Source organism: Ursus arctos, unplaced genomic scaffold (assembly GCF_023065955.2).
Source record: "Ursus arctos isolate Adak ecotype North America unplaced genomic scaffold, UrsArc2.0 scaffold_2, whole genome shotgun sequence".
Taxonomy (NCBI): domain Eukaryota; kingdom Metazoa; phylum Chordata; class Mammalia; order Carnivora; family Ursidae; genus Ursus; species Ursus arctos.
This window is the reverse complement of record NW_026622874.1, coordinates 17,113,513-17,132,901: the sequence shown is the minus strand read 5'-3', so window position 1 is coordinate 17,132,901 and position 19,389 is coordinate 17,113,513. Positions and strand designations below refer to the sequence as shown.

The 19,389-nt window shown below is 44.2% G+C and overlaps 1 protein-coding gene across 1 annotated transcript in view; it reads right to left on the bottom strand.

Annotated features, from left to right (window-relative positions):
• Nucleotides 1-19,389, bottom strand: part of PAPPA2 (pappalysin 2) — a 258,945-nt gene that overhangs the window by 131,211 nt on the left and 108,345 nt on the right. The window contains exons 4-7 of the mRNA XM_044387894.3: nucleotides 11,907-12,200; nucleotides 9,939-10,131; nucleotides 6,177-6,298; nucleotides 2,434-2,923 (exon numbers count right to left, since the gene is read on the bottom strand). Of these exons, the coding sequence (XP_044243829.3) occupies nucleotides 2,434-2,923; nucleotides 6,177-6,298; nucleotides 9,939-10,131; nucleotides 11,907-12,200 (1,099 nt within the window). The remainder of the gene's footprint in view (nucleotides 1-2,433; nucleotides 2,924-6,176; nucleotides 6,299-9,938; nucleotides 10,132-11,906; nucleotides 12,201-19,389) is intronic.

Genomic DNA, 19,389 nt, shown 5'->3' with positions numbered 1-19,389 from the left:
GTGAGAACACCTTCCACCATCATTTTGGGGATGCCGGAAATCCTACAGCTAGGAATATGTTAAATGACTCCCCACCTCTAAGCCTGCCAAAATGCATAGATGGAGTTTTATTGGTTGACATCAGAGATAGAAGGAGTTTAACCAACTCTCTTTAGAACCCAAGTGCACTGATCAGGTGGAGAGCCTGAGAGAGTGAACATTTAAGTGAGGTCGGGGGTTCAAGAGAGGGGCTGCTATTTCCCAAAACAAATTCTCCCCTCTTCCTCTTGTCCCATGCCTTCCCTAATTGGATAATGACCGCCAACGTCAAGCGAGAATGGGAGTGACTTAGGAGGACAGGATCTCACAGGGTTGTTGGGGCTGCCCTGATGGCCCCCATAAACCTCTTGCCAAGACCCTCTCTTCTTTAACAGATGCTTCAATTCAGCCACAAAGCCTCCACTCTCTCACTTGATGCTGCAAACAGCAAACGGGAAATATCATGGGGTTTCAAAAACATCTTTAAAAACCTCTGTACTGGCTTTTAGTTATTTTAATAGGAAAGACACCTAAATATTAAAGACTTTTAAATTTCCACATCAACTTTCTTTAGGGAAACAATCTTCTCATGGGAGTGCCAGATATTTCAAAAGCAAAACCAATTGCATATCCTCATCAATTCCATTGGCTTCCCTTTTCAGGGCGGTCTCTCATCCAGCCACACGTAAAAGTCTCACCCTGCCCTGCCCTGGAAAAGGACTGGATGGTAGTGTCAAAATGTGTTTACACTTCTTGTGGAGAAAACTCAGCGGCAGGTAGCCCAACCTTCAATGATCCGAATTTATAAAAGGCAGTGTGTCACTAAGGAAAGGGAACCAAAACGAGACTCGGAAAATTGGATTTTAATCTTGTCTGAGTTAGTCTGCCATGACTAACTCTGTTCAACCAAATTAAGATCAACCTTAGTTTTCTCATCCATAAAATGGGATGTTATTGACTTTAAAGGTTGAGTGTGTGTACACGTGTGTGTCTGTGTATGAGGGCTTGTGTGGATTATCATGTTAGATACCAAATGTCATTTTAACTGCCTTATCAGAAGGGCTCGAAAACTAATGTTTGCCTTAAAATCTGTCCCATGATCTCTCCTTTCATTTGCATTAGCTTTGTGTCCATTTCATTGTTTTCTAGTTCTGGTTCAGAGAGCAAGTATGAGAAGAAAAATGTACCAAGGCTCAAAGTGAACAATGCCCTCTACTTTTGCGTAGCTGTGGCAGACTGCAAAATGGCCACAGTTCCTCCTTCCCAGGTTCATGCCCCTCTACAGTGTGGCTTTGCTGTTCCTCCCATCAAGAGACAGAGTCCATTTTGCCACCCCTTGAATCTGGAATTGGCTGTGTGAGGGCCAGAGGAACGTTAAACGTATGAGCGTGAGAGGGCTTGCCTTTCCTGCTGCTGGAGCCCTCCCACCACCACAGAACAAGCCGACACGAAACCTACCAGGGAATGAGAGGTCATATGGAAAGAGGCCTTCATCCTCCCAGCCACCCCAGCCATTTGAGCTGAGTCCCCAATCTGTACATGAGCTTGTCCTGGCCATCTACCCTGGCCATGCCAGTCCGGATGAGAGCACCCAGCCAACCCACAGAATCATGAAAAATAGTGTTTGTTGGTTTAACCCACTTCATTTTGTGATGATTTCCAATGCAGCAAAAACTAATTAATACAGCACTTCCAATAAAACTTCTGTTTTACCCCTGAATCTCTGAGGAAAATGATGAGATGGGGGTACTTTGCCTTTAGAGATACTAACCTCCTACTTTAGACCTTGAACTCTTCTGAGTCAATGATCTTACCTTAGTCTGTGTCCCCACCACTGAGCACACTGTGCCAGGAACACAGCAGAACTCACCAAGCGTAGAAGGAACAGAAAAAAGAGAAAGAGGAGAGTTGGAAGAGAGAGAGGGAAAGACGGAGGAGAAAAAGAGGGATGCATGAAACACACATCAGGAATGAGTCTTGAAATGAAGGAGTGTCTGCAGGACCCTTGGCTTCCTTGCTTAGCTACAGAAGGATTGACTACAATCCTCAAATGTTAGAGGAGCTGTGGCAGATTAAAAGTTACAGCAAGGAATGTCACCAGATAGAAGTTGACTCTGATCAACTTATTTGTGGCAAATACTTTCAGTCCAGCAGAAGCACCTCACATAAGAACCTCCTTTTTCCATGATCCTAATGATGGCAACATTGGTCAGAACATCTGCTTGCCCCTTTCTGGTAAATATTTTTCTTCATCTCAGATATGCCACTCTAGAATAAAATCTTCTCTGAGATTCTGAACATTTCTCCAACTAAAGGCATGTCACAATGGAAAAAAGTGGGGAAAAAGGGAAGCAAAACCCACTCCCAAAGCCCCAGGAAGCCCCGTGGTTTAAAAAGCCCTACCGCCCAACTCACACGTCCGTGAACTTCCTGTGAGGATTTGTCACCACCATGGGCAAGCCATTGGCAAATGGGGGCTCACGGAGAACCTGGTACCTCACAGGCCTGCAGCCAGAGCACAAGGGACTATGGGGCTGGGAAGTCAGCAGAGCTGCATCGATTTCCATCCGCTCATCAAAGGTGTAGACCTTCACCCCTGAGACCTTCCCATCAACATGCAGTTTGATAGTGAGTGGGGTGTCACAGAAAGTGTCTAAGGGGCCCAGGTGCACAGAATCCTGGTGTTCCAGCAAGATCTCTGTGTCAAAGAATGCCTGGGAGGAGTCCATGGAGAGGTAGGTGACCCATAGGGTAAGGGTGTCAGCTTGGACCGGGTGCTGGAAGAGCAGCTCCAGACTACAGCCTTCCGCAGGGCAGGGGACCGTCATGTTCATATGGTACAGGTGGAGCTCAGGACTCCAGGCCTGCAAGCTCGGCTCACAGGGCTGGTCCACGTCTGGAGGCCCTGAGGGAGATGAAGAGAAAGACAGATGCATTAGGAACTGCCATTAAGTTTGAAAATGAGTAGCTCATATGACCAGCCAAGAAAGAAGAATGAGGAAGAGAGCTTTGAGCTAATGTCTACAGAAATTGGTCAACTGAATGGGTTAGATCTTAAGTACTACTGAGGACAAAGGTTTAACAATGTAAAAGTATTCTGTCTTGCTCCATAGCCCCTCCACATGATGCCTTTAACAAGAGAAGTCTAGCAAGGCATCAGGAATGGAGCGGCCCAGATCCCAGCTGGAAACATGAAGCTGATGCAGAGAAGGCGAATCATGTCCTTCAAGAGTCCTTGAGCAGAGGAGAATTATTTCTACTTAGTTTATTAATAATTTATGATAAACCACTGCTTCTGAAACCCTGTTTTACTTATGAATAAGGCCAATGTTTGTTTTAGTGTGTCATTACATTCTGTTTAACTAGGCTCTTTGCAAAACTTTTTTCATTCCCTAAGATCACACCTTAGCAGTCTTTCCAACCGATTGCTATCCAAATTTTAAAACCACGCATTGAAATTTCCCTTTTAGTTTAGGTATGTGTGAGCAGTTAGGTCACTGCATGGAGGAAACTGCAGGCAGGAAATAGAAACATGTATTCTTTTTTTTTTTTTTTTAAGATTTTATTTATTTGACAGAGAGACATAGCGAGAGAGGGAACACAAGCAGGGGGAGTGGGAGAGGAAGAAGCAGGGTTCCCGCTGAGCCGGAGCCCAATGCAGGGCTCGATCCCAGGACTCTGGGATCATGACCTGGGCCGAAGACAGATGCTTAATGACTGAGCCACCCAGGCTCCCCCAGAAACATGTATTCTTGAGTGGAAAAAAAAAAAAAAGGAGATCCAGTAGCTAAGTAAAAATGGGATGGTAAAAAAGTCAAATATTGCAACTATATTAAGGTTGTTTCTGTGAAAATCATCTATCAAATGGTTTTTCTTTCGTATCACATAAGGGGAAATTAAGAAAAAAGTGCTAAATTAGGCATCAGCAGAGTTACACTCTAATTGGTGCTATGCCATTAGTTGTGTGACCGTGGGAAGTCTTTACAAAGCCTCAGTTTCCTCATTTATGAAATAAGCTCTATTCAACCCGTGGCTTACTAGGATACGTAGAAGATCGATACAGTGTTCTCTAGAAACATAAATAGGATTATTTAGCCCTTCCGAATTTGGAAAATGAAAAATATTTCAAAGGCCAGAGGAAACAAGTTCAAGTGTGTGTGTGTGTGTGTGTGTGTGTGTGTGTGTGTGTGCGTGTATTACATCTCACAGGCCTTATCATCTTTTGCCTATATTGTGAATCCATTCATTCATTTATTCACCCATTCAACAAAAATTGACCGTGTACCTCTTTCACAGCTAGCACTGATGTAGGTATTGGACACAGAGTAGCAAACAAGAAAGATAAAGTTCTTGCCCTCATAATCCTTACCGTAGGGTGATAAGTACAAAACTAAGTTGATAAAGTGGTAATGGCATCTTTGAAGAAAAATGAAGAAAGATAAAAGACTAGAGAATGAAGGGGTAAGACTAGGGTCTCTTTTAGATTATAGACCCAGGGACGTTCTCTCCAGAAAGATGATATTTAAGCAGGGAGTATGTCTGGTTCAATTTCCTATTCCCCATAGCATTTTAGAAAGTGGTTGGTGTTCATGAAGTGTCATTAAGGATATTTAGATCGTATCTGTACATACAGGTGTTTGTGTACACTCTGCTGGGGATTCAATCACCTTCACTGTGTATATTTTAAATACGACTTGGTTCTCCATCTTTTCAAAGCAAAGGAAGACCAGTATTTCTTAGCAGTATTTTCCAGTAGCATCCCCAAATACTAGCAGAGTAAAAGCCCTTGGAAGCCACCCCAACAGCAGTGTTGTCTCAGAAAGGTTTTATTACAATCTCACATTAAGACGTGAAGTGGAGGCCTTCAAAGTTGACCTGGTTTGCCTCAAGACACAATTAGAACCCAGAACTTCTAAGTCCTTTCACTTCTACCACATAACTTTTAAATTTTGCCAAGAATTAAAATGAAAGAAATGCAGGGCCAGGGAGTTGAATGGGCATTAGAACACTAGCACTGGACAATTTGTTTGCCATAGAGATGGCCTTTTATGAAAAGCCAATCTCTACATGAGTCCAACACAATACCAATGTGAATTTTATAGTTACTTTCCGTTCTTCCTTGAAAACTGTCATTTGAAAAAAGTTCCATACGGTCAATTAAAAGCAAGTACGTTGTCTCTCTCCCAATTTCTCCTGGAGGCTCCTGTCATTTGAGTAACTGGGAGCTCAAGAGGACATTTTACAGACACTGTTGACTCCAAAACCAATGTCCTCCTTTTTTTTTTTTTTTTTTTTTTTTTTTGGTCAGAGTTGACTGCAAGCTAACTCAAATAGGACTGTGTCCAGGTAGCTTTTAGGATCTTAAATAAACACAAGAGAAGGAAAGAGATGATAACTAGGTAGACACTGAAGATGGCGGTCATAGAAGGCCAAGCCATTCAACAGAAGGTACTGAAACTCATCAACAGCATTTTCTGGACTTGAACTGGGATAACATTCGTGCTTTAATTTGTCCTAGAGGCCTTGATATACATACGTGAGTGAATACTAATGGAGAAGTAGGGTGAGGAACAGGAAAAGGCCCAGCTAAAAACAATTTCCCCCTCCTAGAGCCTAACTAAGATCACATCCAAAGCACAACCAGTACCAGTGATTAATAGACTCATGAAATAACATAGATGAGAACGATCAGTTTGGAACACCTAGTCCACCCCACCCCCACCCAGACCAGCTTGAGCCGTGCATCAGTGTTCCCTGCAATGTGTTCTCTATTACTCTCCTGAGAGAGATCAGCTTACACTGTTATGTGGCAAAGCTGCTCCTTGGGCCGGTAGGTGTTTGTAACACGGAATGCCTGAGCTCTCACCCTGAAGTCACCCCCTGAGCACAGCTGTCTTCTCCATCCCCCTGTCCTCTATGCTGACCTCTACTTCACCACAGCCATTGGGCCTACACGCTAAGCTCATGTGGGACACACAAAGGTACCAGGCGGAGTCTTTCCCAGGCCCGCAGAGATATCCAGCAAATCACACAGGAGCGCGCGCGCACACACACACACACACGCTGCCTTTTTCTCACCATGCCACCATTCCACTCTTTACCCCCACCCCCATTCTCAGCAGCCACCAAGTATAAACAAAGAAACTATGGTCCTTTACCCACAGCCTCCTCTGGAGTCCAGTAACCTGAGGAGTCACACACACGCCGGGAGGAAGCTGTGTGCACGTACTGACGGAATGTCCCATCTTCAGTGCAGGCACCACACACACTGCCCGGGACCCTGGAAAGATGAAGGGGGAAGGGAGGTGAGGAGAAGTGGTAGGATGAGCCGGAATCATGAAATTCGGAAGGCCTCTGGAAGTGGGGAGTGGTGATGGGTAGTGAGGCCGTGGGGGGTACCTGGGAACACAACTATTTCTCAACTCATTTCCTTCTTGTGTAGACCTCATCTTTTAAAAATTCACAGTGACATGAAAATCTCAAGGTTATGAAGCAGAAGAATTTAACTAAGTCATAAAGGAGGCCTGTGGAGATGAAAGTGGGCAGCTTCTATCCTAGGAACATTCAACACAAAATAATTATAATCTGAATCTTTCAACACAAAACTCCTTACTAGGCTGACTTTCAATAAGTCATCCAAAGGCCCCTTACATTCCCCCAGCTAAAACAGACAGCAATTTTCAGAGTAAACTTAATAGCTATATGTGGTCTTATGTTTTAAACTCCCTACTTTAAATCACATATACAACATAAAAGTTGAAAGAAATGTGATGCCCCTTGGCTCTGCATCGCCTATGAGGAATACATCCAAATTTCTTACCATGATCCAAGGTTCTTCACTAGCTAACTCCAGCCTTACTCACCTGAGTTCCTCTACGAACTTATGTTCCCAGTGCAATGAACTAATCACCATTCCTCAAATACATCATACCCTTCTCACAGCTCTGCGAAACATGCTCTTTTCTCTCCTGACAAATAGCCTTTTCAAGCCTCTCTGCTTAGCAAACTCCTACTCACCCTTCAAAGCCCATTCAAGTGTAACCATTGCAGTGGCACTTAGCTTTACTCCTCTGTGAGAGGAGCACTCTCTCCTCTATGCACCCACCACAGCATCTGGCTCCTGTCTTTGGGCATTGCTCTGTGGTGTTGAAAATGCCACTCCAATTCTCTCCTTTGCCTGTGAGCAGGTCCAGACCAAGCTCTGTCTTTCTGAGCCCAGCACTTAGCACAGGGACTGACCTCGGCAGTTCCTCTGTAAGAGCCTGTTTTATGGGCATCCCTGAGACTGTTAGTACAGTTTACAAAGAGCCCTTTAACCACTAAATAACGAGGGGAGATGAAGGCTCCTCTCTGATACTTAGAATCTTTTTAGAAGCCCAGCTGTGAATGATGCATCTGAAAATGAACACATCAAGTCAAGGTCTCCCACAGGTAAAGGAAGAAAACGAATATCTTGTAATATACTAGAAAAACAGGGGCGCCTGGGTGGCTCAGCCATTAAGCGTCTGCCTTCGGCTCAGAGCGTGATCCCAGAGTCCTGGGATCAAGCCCCGCTTCGGGCTCCTCCGCTGGGAGCCTGCTTCTTCCTCTCCCACTTCCCCTGCTTGTGTTCCCTCTCTCACTGGCTGTCTCTCTCTGTCAAATAAATAAATAAAATCTTAAAAAGAAAAAAAAAGAAAGAAAAAGAATATAATTGTTAAATAGAGGTAATAATTATGTTACCAGCTCCCTTTTTTCCCCAGCTCCCGTTTCTAAGCACCTTATATGCCTGGCATTGTGCCACTAGGTGCTTTTCATAAATCATTTCTAATCCCTACAAGAACTCTGTGTTTACAAATGAGGACACTCAAGCTCAGAGAGATTAAGTCAACTGCTTAAGGTCACAGCAAGTTCCTTAATTCCCTTGAGCAAGTTCCCCCAAACCATCAAGTGTCCGGTACTTTGGCAATGAAAAGGTGCAGTTAACTCCAACCTCTGACTCCGGTCAGCACCCACTTCTAGTGTGGACACAACTCCAAACCACATTTCCTTGATGTACTTGGCCTCTCCGGGGCCGCTGCTGAGTGCGTGGTTGGGCTCCTCTCTGACATAAGAATTCCAAATACCTACTGGGGAGGAGTAAACATAACTCCAAGCGTGACACAAATCGCTGGGTATGTGACGTGAGTCTCCCCGACACACATGTTGGGAGGCCTCCACACTGTGGCCCACCTAGCTGAGAAAAGGAAGCAAATTACAGCCTTTTCTGCCAACAGACTCGCAGCATGCCAGTACTGATGTCTGCTTTATCGTAACGTTTGTACCAGAGGGAGAACTGAAAGATTAAATTGTTTACACGTGTTACATAAACTGATAAAAAACCCCAGTCTGCACATGCCCACAGAGGACTCACTGTTCAGCCAGTCCGACCAAAGCTGCACAGGGTCACCCTTGCAGGAAGAAGATTCTTAAACACATCACATTTGTGGACTCACAGATGGAGCCCTGAAAGCTTAGGTGCTGGTGACAGTGAGAACCGCTTTGTAGGATCATTAAGTTCTAAGTGATGTCATGCATTAAGCGTACAGCAAGGTATTGAGGACAAGTACCAAGATCCAGAAGGCTGGGAATACCACTTTGAAAAAGGATTCACCTGATTCCTTCCATCCCTGTCTCTGCCTGTCTTCTCTCCCAGGCTTTCAGGAAAGATGGGGTACATGGAAACATGCTCCAGGGGCATCCGGCTCCATGGCCGGGGCCTCATACCCAGTAGGGAAGTGTGACACCTAAAAGAGGGGCTATCTGCCTGCTAAATAGGAAAGCTCTAAGTTCAAAGAAATAATCTATTCCAGGTTCCCTGTTTCTGAAATTCCAGTGGCTGCCCCACATTCACCTCTATTCAGTTGTGGGGTCTTGGGCTATAGCCACCATGGGCTTCTCTGTGCCTTGGATTTCTCACTCATGTGGCAGTTGTGCTTACCTCAAGGACTGAATAAGACCCCTGCAGGTAAAATACCCAGCACAACGCTTCACACAAAGATGGACCAAAGAGACGAGAGCTACTCTTGCTATTTAACACACAGTGGCAGGGCTTGAAAGTGCAGAGCCTGCACAGGCCACCTACATGGAGTGCTGGCCCTGCTCAGGGAAACCATTCCCCCCTCCTCCCACCAACTGTCCGATGGGCTGCTTTTCCTACCTTCTCCCCATTTTACAAAACTTTCCCTGGTATTCATGTATACCAATATGCAAAGGATAAATAAAAGCTAATTTTAGATATAATGACTCTCTTTGAAAAACATGTATCAGGTGTCCGTTGTGGCAAGCCAAGAGACAAAGATGCAAAGAGTAGTCCTTCCCCAAGGAGTTGTGGTTGAGCGGGGCAAACAGGAAAATACACAGATAATGATGCCACAAGGCCGCAGCCATAAGTGGGACAAGCACCAGGTACAACCGGAAGCAGAGAGGGCATTAGAAACACCACACAAGCCGGTGAAGGCCCTGTGCAGAGCTTATAGCAGAGGGCAGCCTGCCACCACCCCACCCCCAGAACTGCCTGAAAGGATGTACCTCACCTCCTTTCCCTCTGCTCCTGGACGGGTAGCAAAGGCCACCTCCGCTTTGTCAGTTCATCTTTATCACATCTGTCAACCTCTTCATGGCTCCTGGGAGCCTGCCAGCTATCACATTCTGAAGGAAACACATGCCAGGCCCCTCGCCAAGGAGTGAGCACACATGAGGAGCCACTGGCTACCTGAGAGCACCTGTGAGCTTCGCTAAGGAGACGAGGACGGAGCAGGACGGAGGGGCAGCCCCGAGCAGCGGTGCACACGTTTATCATTCCAAACCGGGGCTCGCCTCACCTCGCATTCTTCCCCTCGTGCACGAGAAATGCCACAGAGAACACAGAGCAGCTCGCCTGTGGCAAGCACCTCTCTCACCTGTCATACACAACCCCACTAATTGGAGGAAGCCAGTGGATGGTGAGGGACGTGTGGGTCTGCCCGACGACCACAGGTGGGATGGGAATAGGGGTGGGCTTCCGGCTCTGACTCCACTGCTGATACACAAGATCCAAATAGCAATGCATCCGGGCCACCTGGTTAGGGGTGAAGCTGTCGGTGCAGTCATCATCTGTGGGGACAAAAAAAGGAACAGGAGAGGTAAAGATCTTAACCTGCAAAGAGCACCAAGGCCGGGGTGAAGTCTGCCTCGCTCATGCCCTAAGTCACGAGCACCCAGCACAATGCCTCACACTTACTGCGTTCCATCAAGACTTGTCAAATGACTAAATGTATTCTTTTCCAGAGAGTATCTAAGCTGCAAGTGAGAAAGAGAAGGCAGAGAACAGTGCTTGTTTATCCCTAAAGCAGGACAATTACCCTGCTGTTGGGCTGAGCCAGGGTGAGACGCGTGCCCTGGGGTGTAAGATTGCTCCTAGCTGATGGTTACGTATTCAGGAAACCACAAGATGGCAGTGTTTCGGCATACGGGCTTTTTATTCAAGAACGTTTCTGGAGTTGCAGACACCTGCTTCATGCCCAGTGACTCTGCCAAGGTTAGGGAGGATTCACTGGAGATGCTTAAGGAAAGAGAGGACCAAAACATCAAGGACACAGTAGGACTGGGAATGGAGGTCCCAACCTTCGTTCTGGAGCTTGCAACATCTCCCTGTTAGACTCAATTTTCATAGGGCTGGAAAAGGGGTTATCTTAGTCTCAGAGCCTTTTAATGAAAGCACATCAGTCAAACACTGTCCCGTTTCTTAGATGTTTTCTCTGCCCACTTCAAAGGTGGTAACTAAACAGCTCTGCCTTCTGCACCCCATTGTTTGGTTTCCCCTGGCAAGGGCAACTGTGTCCTTGTTGGGAAGCAGGGATGCTGGTCCTTATGAATTCAATGCACCTGAATTATATACAAAAATGAGACTTGGATGGAAATATATTGATAAGTCACAAGCAAGATCAGCTCACCACTCTTTTCTTCCCTTCAAAGGCATGACCAAGTTCCTGTGGTTTACCTTTTTTTTGGATAGTCCTAGAATTTATCACCAAACAAGCCCCTGGACCTTACAGAAAAATCATCTCCTTCCTTCTCCCCTGGAATAAATCATCAAATCAAATCAGTCCTTACTTCTAGGGATAAATTTGAGTCCATCATCAAAAGAATATTATTAGTACTACTGTTTGTCAGAAATGAGGAAGTGAAAGAGGAGGGGAAGAGACATAATCCAGGATAATAAGACCAGATAATAGGGTTGTTCCCATGGCCAGGAGAGTAGTACCATTTTTTTAAATGAGACAGCATATTTTGTCTTTTTTTTAGACAAACTAAGACTCAGCCCTTGGCTAGTGTTGGAAGAAGTGAATCTGATACCTTTAAAAATAACAAAATAAAAGGAATATACAAATAACAAAATAAAAAGGAATCCTGATCTTGAGCTTAAAATTAACCAGGTCCATCTTCTTGACCATCAACTTCAAAAACAGCACAGAGCCACCTTGACCCAGAGACCTCTTTCCCCATCACTGTTTGAGTCTACTTCGGAGTGAATGCCTGAGAACATGGGCAAGAACAAGAATAACCAAGTTCTAAAGGTCAAAGGAATCTCAAGAGAGCTTTTGGTTTTGTCCCCTTTTTAAACTCTCCAAGATAAAAGTGTCTTCTTCTTTTGACCTCTAGCAGAGGAGAATCCAGTCCAAAAGACCCCTTAATATCTTCATATTTCTTTAAGTTCTTCAACGACACAAGAGAAAAGACTATGCCATGATAAATACACTTCAGCTCTCTGGCAGGAATGACTGCTTCACAGACCTCTCCACCTCCCACACCTCCACACCCCACCCCAGCCACAAAGGGCTCCCATGTAATCTTAATAGAAAATATTCACATTGAGACTGTTGTGGTACCTGTATAGCTCATGTAGTTGCTGAATGGAGCCCCTGGGAAGTGGGTGAAGCCACAGGTGTCATTGGTAGGCTCTGGGTCCTGGCACAGCTTACTCTTGGGAGTAGGGGCAGTGTCGGCACAGAGGTCTCCCGTATCCATGGATGGCACGGTCTCCCTACAGGGGTCATCACAGGATTCCCTCTCACTGACCCCTTTGAAGACATGGTAGAGTCCCAGGACATGACCCACCTCATGGATCATAATGTTGGTATGGCCAGGCATGCCATAATAGGCTGGGTTGAGGACAACGCCACCTGCAATGGAAGGTTTGGAAAACATCTCTAAGCATGTAATGAATAGCAGCCCTCTGATCCTTAATTATGGCTTCTGGTAAACATCGTGGTCAATTTCAGCCTCTAAGGGAACACTTTATAACTTCTAGTGGCTTTCAGTCCCTGCTCTTCCCTTTAGTCACAAACACCCTCTAAACTAATCAATAAAGACGTCTTTAACCCCTAACAGAGATGAGTCCTGTACTAGAAGCCAGGGATAGCAATAAAGACAACATGACATGAGAGAGGGCCAGGATTCTCAGGGCTGACTGCACATTAACATCACCTAGTGGAGTTAAAAACCACAGATGTCCTCAAGACCTAAATGTGAGACCTGAAACTATAAAAATCCTAGAGGAGATCACAGGCAGTAATATCTCTGACATTGGCTGTAGCAACATTTTTCTAGATAGGTCTCTGAGGCAAGGGAAATAAAAGCAAAAATAAAAAATTGAGACTACATCAAAATAAAAAGCTTCTGTACAGTTAAGGAAACAATCAATAAAACTAAAAGGCAACCCACTGAATGGGATCATATTTGCAAATGACATATCTGATAAAGGGCTAATATATCCAAAATATATGAAGAACTCATACAACTTAAAATAAATAATCCTATTTAAAAATGGCCAGAAGAAACGAGCAGACATTTATCAAAGAAGACATCCAGATGGCCAACAGACATATGAAAAGATGCTCAACACCACTCAACATCAGGGACATGCAGATCAAAACTACAATGGGATGTCATCTCGCACCTGTCAGAATGGCCAAAATCCAAAACACAAGAAACAGTAAGTATTGAGGAGGACATGGAGAAATGGGAACCCTCTTGCACTGCTGGTGGGAATGCAAACTGGTACAGCCACTCTGCAGAACAGTTATGGAGCTTCCTCAAAAAGTTAAAAATAGAACTACACTACTATCCAGTAATCACACCACTGGGTATTTACCCCCAACCTACAAAAGTACTAATTCAAAGGGATACATACACCCTGATGTCTATAGTAGCATTATCTACCATAGCCAAATTATGAAAGCAGCCCAAGTGTCCACTGATAGATGAGTGGATAAAGAAGAATGGAATATATATACACAATGGAAGAGTGTGTGTGTGTGTGTGTGTACACACACACACACACACACACACACACACACACAGAGGAATATTATTTAGCCATTAAAAAGAATGAAATCTTGCCATTTGCAACAACATGAATGGAGTTAGAGAGTATAATGCTAAGTGAAATGGGTTAGTCAGAGAAAGGCAAATACCATATGATTTCACTCATATTTGGAACTTAAGAAACAAAACAAATGAGCAAAGGGCAAAAAAGAGAAAGAGAGAAGCCAAGAAACAGACTCTTTTTTTTTTTTAAGATTTTATTTATTTATTTGACAGAGATAGAGACAGCCAGTGAGAGAGGGAACACAAGCAGGGGGAGTGGGAGAGGGAGAAGCAGGCCATCAACAGGGAGCCTGATGTGGGCCAGGACCCTGGGATCACGCCCTGAGCCGAAGGCAGCCGCTTAACGACTGAGCCACCCAGGCGCCCCAAGAAACAGACTCTTAACTACAGAGAACAAGTTGATGGTTACCAGAGGAGAGGTGGGGGTGGGGAATGGGCAAAATATGCGATGGGGATTAAGGAGTGCACTTGGGATGAGCACTAGGTGATGTATGGAAGTGTTGAATCACTATATTGTACACCTGGAACTAACATAACACTGTATGTTAACTAAACTGGAATTAAAAGAAAAAAAAATTAAAAATCCATTACACTGTTGATAAAAATGTAAATAGGTACAACTATGGAAAAGAGAATAGATGTTCCCCAATATATGTTTTTTTAATTATAATTAATTTATTAAAAAATAAACTTATATGTAGAAGCAAAAACAAGCAAACAAAAAACCCCCACAGATGTTCATTCTAGCCCAGATGAAATGAATCCAAATATTCAAGGACGAGGATATATGCCTCAGTATTTTTGTACAAGATTTTATTTATTTATTTGACAGAGAGAGAGAGAGAGAGAGAGAGTACAAGCAGGGGGAGCGGCAGGCAGAGGGAGAAGCAGGCTCCCACTGAGCAGAAAGCCCAACGCAGGGCTCGATCCCAATCAGACTTGAGCCAAAGGCAGGTGCTTAACCAACTGAGGCACCCAGGCGCTCTGCCTCAGTATTCTGTAAAACTTCTCCAGTTGAGAGCCATTGGTCTGGGTGAAAGCATATGTGGTTTAGAGCCAGGGAAGTCTGGGTCTGAATCCTGACCCTCCACATACCAGCTCTGAGTTCTTGAACAGCTATTTGACCTTCCAGAACCTCAGTTTTGTTGTCTGTAAAGTGAAGATGATGACACCTACTTCTTGATTTTTGTGGGTTTGGGTATTCTAAAGCATTTGGCACACCGTAAGAGTTTAGTAAATGACAGCTATGTGCGCTACTTCTGATTTCATGATCCCTACTCACAAGGAGCCAACAAGCATTGAGACAAAAGACAAATCCAACTAAATGACCATGCAATTCAGAATGTCAGAGGCATTGCAGGAATATGCCCCACTGTCACCTCCCCCAAATCTCCCTGAGAACACCAGGGGAGGTGTTTCAGAGAAGAGTTCATTGGATCCAATCTGGGCCTGGATGAAAGTAGTGGTATCATTGTAACTTTGCAAAAAGAAAGGCTAAAGACTTCTAAGTGCCCTGACTTCTATGTGTCTAGCTTCCCAATCCCAGCTTTCCAATCCCAGATTCCTAATCCCTGCTTCCTTCCTCTCCCCATGTTTGAAACCACTTGACCGTCCTTCTTCATCTCCAAAAATTGTCAGGATCAGGCATCATCCTCATCTCTAAGTCCTGAAACAGGTCATGTCAATAGCTCTGGACCAACCCTCTGGTTGTGTCTCCAGGCTGCACCTGCCCCTCTGTCCCAGATCTGATCCCAGTTCCCAAGACTTGCTTCATTCATCCTACCTGAGCCCTTCCTATGTCAATAGTCTAGTGAGTATAGCAGTCCCCCCAAAAGAATAGCCCTGCCTCTCTTTCGCAAGATCATATTCCAGGGACTATGTCTCATTCCTGAATTCTGTGCGATGCCCTACAGACAACTACATAAATGGTTTTATGGGCAGAACAGAATCACAGGGTATCTGGTGCCACACCCACTGGTTTCTGCAATAAGTGACTCACTCTGCCCATTTAGTGACTACCTTACTTCAAATGGCAGTTTCTAAACTCAAGTTTTAGCTTCTTACCTTCTACTCAGGCATGCTGACATTAACCAAGGCGTGCCAAGACCCGTCCCGAAATATACTGTCTACTTTCACATCTAAGAGCCAGACCTTATCCTCCTCATGTATTATTTCTATCACTTCCAGTTTCCTTTTATAAAATTATTTTCTGTATATTTCTCTCATTTGTGCATCATTACGTCAACATAAAGTAATTTGAAAACAGATCTATTTTGGTAATAACCAGAATGCCACATATTTGAATAAAGCCAGCAAAATACAGTAATTCCATTTTTCAAGATGCCGACCCCTTCTTTACATCAATTGCAGTACTATTCATCATCAAAGTTCATACACCTTTATGCTCTCATCTCTTCTTCATTCACATCAACGGAGGTGCTCAAAGAGCAGTGCTGTTTGTAAGTGCCTTCACTCCCTTACAGCTTTCTCCACCACATCCTTCCCCCCTACAGACACTTAAACTCTTTCCTTCTTCCTTTCCCTTCCCCCACCTCTAAGCAAGGCTTGGATTCAAAAAAACCAATCTGACAGAAACAGGGCTTCGATAGGCTACAATTCAGCTATAAAGTTAAGTATCCACATGCAGTAGTTAGTTCTTCCTAAACCGTGTGGTAGCCCATGGTTAAGTAGGCTTGAGAAAAATGCAGCAGGCCACACCCACCTCTTGCAGATTTGCTCCTAGCCTGAGAATTGTTCTGCTAAAGGCCCTAAAAGCCCGCAGCAATTTTGTTTAACCCTTTCCTTCCCAAACTCATTTGCACACAGAATGCGTTTGGGGTAGGACACCTTTTGACGTACAGAATACTAGCTTCCTTAGAGCACAATTCTTGGAACACTACCAAAGACAAAGAAAACTCCCAATCAGTAGTTATTTTCTACTCACACGTTTAAGTCCTCTCCAGTGGGAGAAGAAAGGGCTGGGGTGTCTGGATGGCTGAGTCAGTTAAGCATCTGCCTTTGGTTCTGGGTCATGATCTCAGGGTCCTGGGATAGAGACCTTCCTCAGTTGGGTTCCCTGCTCAGCGGGGAGCCTGCTTTTCCCTCTCCTTCTGCTGCTCCCCCTGCTTGCGCTCTCTCTCTCTCTCTCTCAAATAAATAAAAATTCTTAATTAAAAAAAAGAAGAAGAAGAAAGGGGTTATAGCTGAACAGAAATAAGATTCCGGGAAGAAGGGATGGCAAAAATAGGAAGGAGGGATGACTGGGAGTGTGGTCCTGGGGACACTGAAGGAGGATATGAGGGTGGTCATTATAAGAGTGGGTGTCTCATCAACCTGCATAAGTTTTTGTCTCAACCCCAAATGAGATATTTCCAAATCTAGAATATTCTCCTTTCAATAAACCAGCTTATTTATAAGGAGAGGAAGAAGCATAAAAATGCAAATCCTCAATACACCCAGCAAATCTTCTCCACACCAGTGACAGTTGGCCAGGATTTTCCTCCACAGCACTCTTAATGCACATTCCCCAAACAGGAGAACATAGATTTAACCACATAGCAGCGGCTACAGAGTACTGAGCTTCATTGCTATGTGTGCATTAGATAGAATACTGTATACTTTACTTTAGATAAGTCCTCTGCACACCAATACATGGTGAGGAAAAAGCCCAAGGTCCTCTTATAGTAATTCTGCTCGCTAGAGCCCAGTGATTATGAAATCACACTGGATCTGAACTTAAGGAACTTGGAATGTGGTCCTGACCCTAACAAGCTGTAAGACTTTGGCTCTGCTCTTTCACCTTTCCCTAGGTTATCTGCAAAATGAGGGGGCTAGCCAGGCTTATCACTAAGATCCCCTCCTATTCTCATCTGTGCCCTTAAGAGCTTACAGTCGGGACTATGTGACACAATCATAAATACCAAGTGAAGAAAAACTTGTATTATCTTGGATCGTCACCTTGTAACTTGTATTCCAAGACTCCCACCCTCTCAGGAGCCTGAGGGGAAGGGAAAAGCTGGCAGGAGCAGCCGCATACATTGCACCCTCAGATCTGCTAGATTTTCAAGTGATCCAGATTCACTCCCTCCTGGTCCTCACGCCTTCCCCTTCCTCTCCCTTATGCATGGGGTCCCACATAGTTCCTCGAATCACCCTTTACTCCCACTAAAATAAACTTGTGAAATTATTAAAGGAGTGGGTTTTAATCACACACATACTCATACATCCATGTGGGTAGGAGAGGAGAAACATTAATTTATTTCATGGTTTAGTTTATAAAAGTTCTTTCATGTTTTGATAAAAATCACACACACACACACACACACACACACACACACAACCTATTTACACTGAAGCCAGAGTGAAGCGTAAAGACTTGCTGCCAAAAATCTAAAAAGAAGAATGTGAGAATTTCTTTTCATTAAGAAGGAACAAGTCCTGATAAATAGCGAATAAAAACGGCACCCCCACCCTCTTGCCCTCTCTATTATTTGGGTCTGACCAAGGAGGGTCTGGCGAGCTGTGAATTCCCACCTGCTGATGGAAATACGCAGCTCTTTTCCAGGAGCAACTTAATAGGAATAATAAAAAGACAGTACAAAATGCTACTTTCCAGTTCCCTTTCTATGTTAATATTTTTTTAAAAAAGCAGCAACACCTTCTGGCTGATACCTATGTCCCACACTTTCCTCCATTTCCATTACCAGCATGGGTCAGGCTCTGAGTGGTTACAAGGAGGGTCCTTAGAACACTTCACAGAAGCCTCTCACACATGGGCTCCTTCCTTGGCTGTGGACACTCACTGGAAATGTATTGATCCTTCTCTTTGGGAATGTTCCTTAAAAGCTCTCAAGGCTATTTCCCGATCTGTTTCATGGTAATATGAGAGTTCCTACCTCAAAGGGTTGTTATGGAGATTGAAATAGTGATGTAGACAAATAAGCATTTAGCATATTTTCTGGAACAAAGTAATCCCAAACGTATATTAGACCATTTGTCAATATTACTATAATTATATAATGTAGCCTGGCCACACGGGCTCATTTGCCCCCATCTCTTGTTGGTTTCCTCCTAACCATCTTCATTCATCAAGAAAATGGGAAGGCTAGGGTCTGACCACAAACAGGACAGACTTTCCAGAGTGAATCCAGGCATTGCCAGGTAAGGGAGACAAACACCTCCACACAAGGAGCTCTGATTTGCCCCTAGGCTGCTCACACTTTGTTTCCATGTTGTTCTGCTCCTGAGACCCATGGGCACCCAGAAGACAGGAAAGACTTAGACAAAGTTTCAGACAGACTAGTGTCCATTCAATCCACAGACAACACACTGATATTCAAAAGCTATTTGTGATAGCTTAAAATTAGTGATTGTGTATGGAAAGGAAATCTTGTAAGATTGCACTGTTAGTTTAATTCTTCATAGACCTTGCAGGTAGGTCAGATTTACACAAGAAACCTTTTTTTCTGTAATGCCAATAATCTTTTCCTTCCTACTGCCCTAAGTTATAGAGAATATAATTATTTCTTATACTCAAAACCACTGTTCCTTTTTGCTTCTCCTCATCTTAGAGGATAAAACTAAGACACAAATAAGGGATAAAATATGGTGGTAGAATGGGGGGCTGGGATTCCCTTTCCTGCAGTTAAATCCTTTTCTTCGTGTTCTCTGCTTTTACTACATTGAAACAGGAAGGATAAGAAAGACGTGCCAATATGTTTTCAATGGCATCTTCTTCGTTCCTCAATCTTCACTCTAAGACACTATCAGACTCTACCTTCATTCACCTCCCCAACACCTGTCCTACAAGGCTGCCTAGGAACTGATGACAAAACCCAGGAATGCCTACTTAGGGGAAACTTTGAAGCAATAGTGTGAATGAAGGGCAACATTTTGGAAATACTCTCATTTTATCCCAGTGGCTCCTGGCCCCTTACCCCATTGCCAATTCAGGAAGCCAGACTCTTCTGCATTCATCCATTA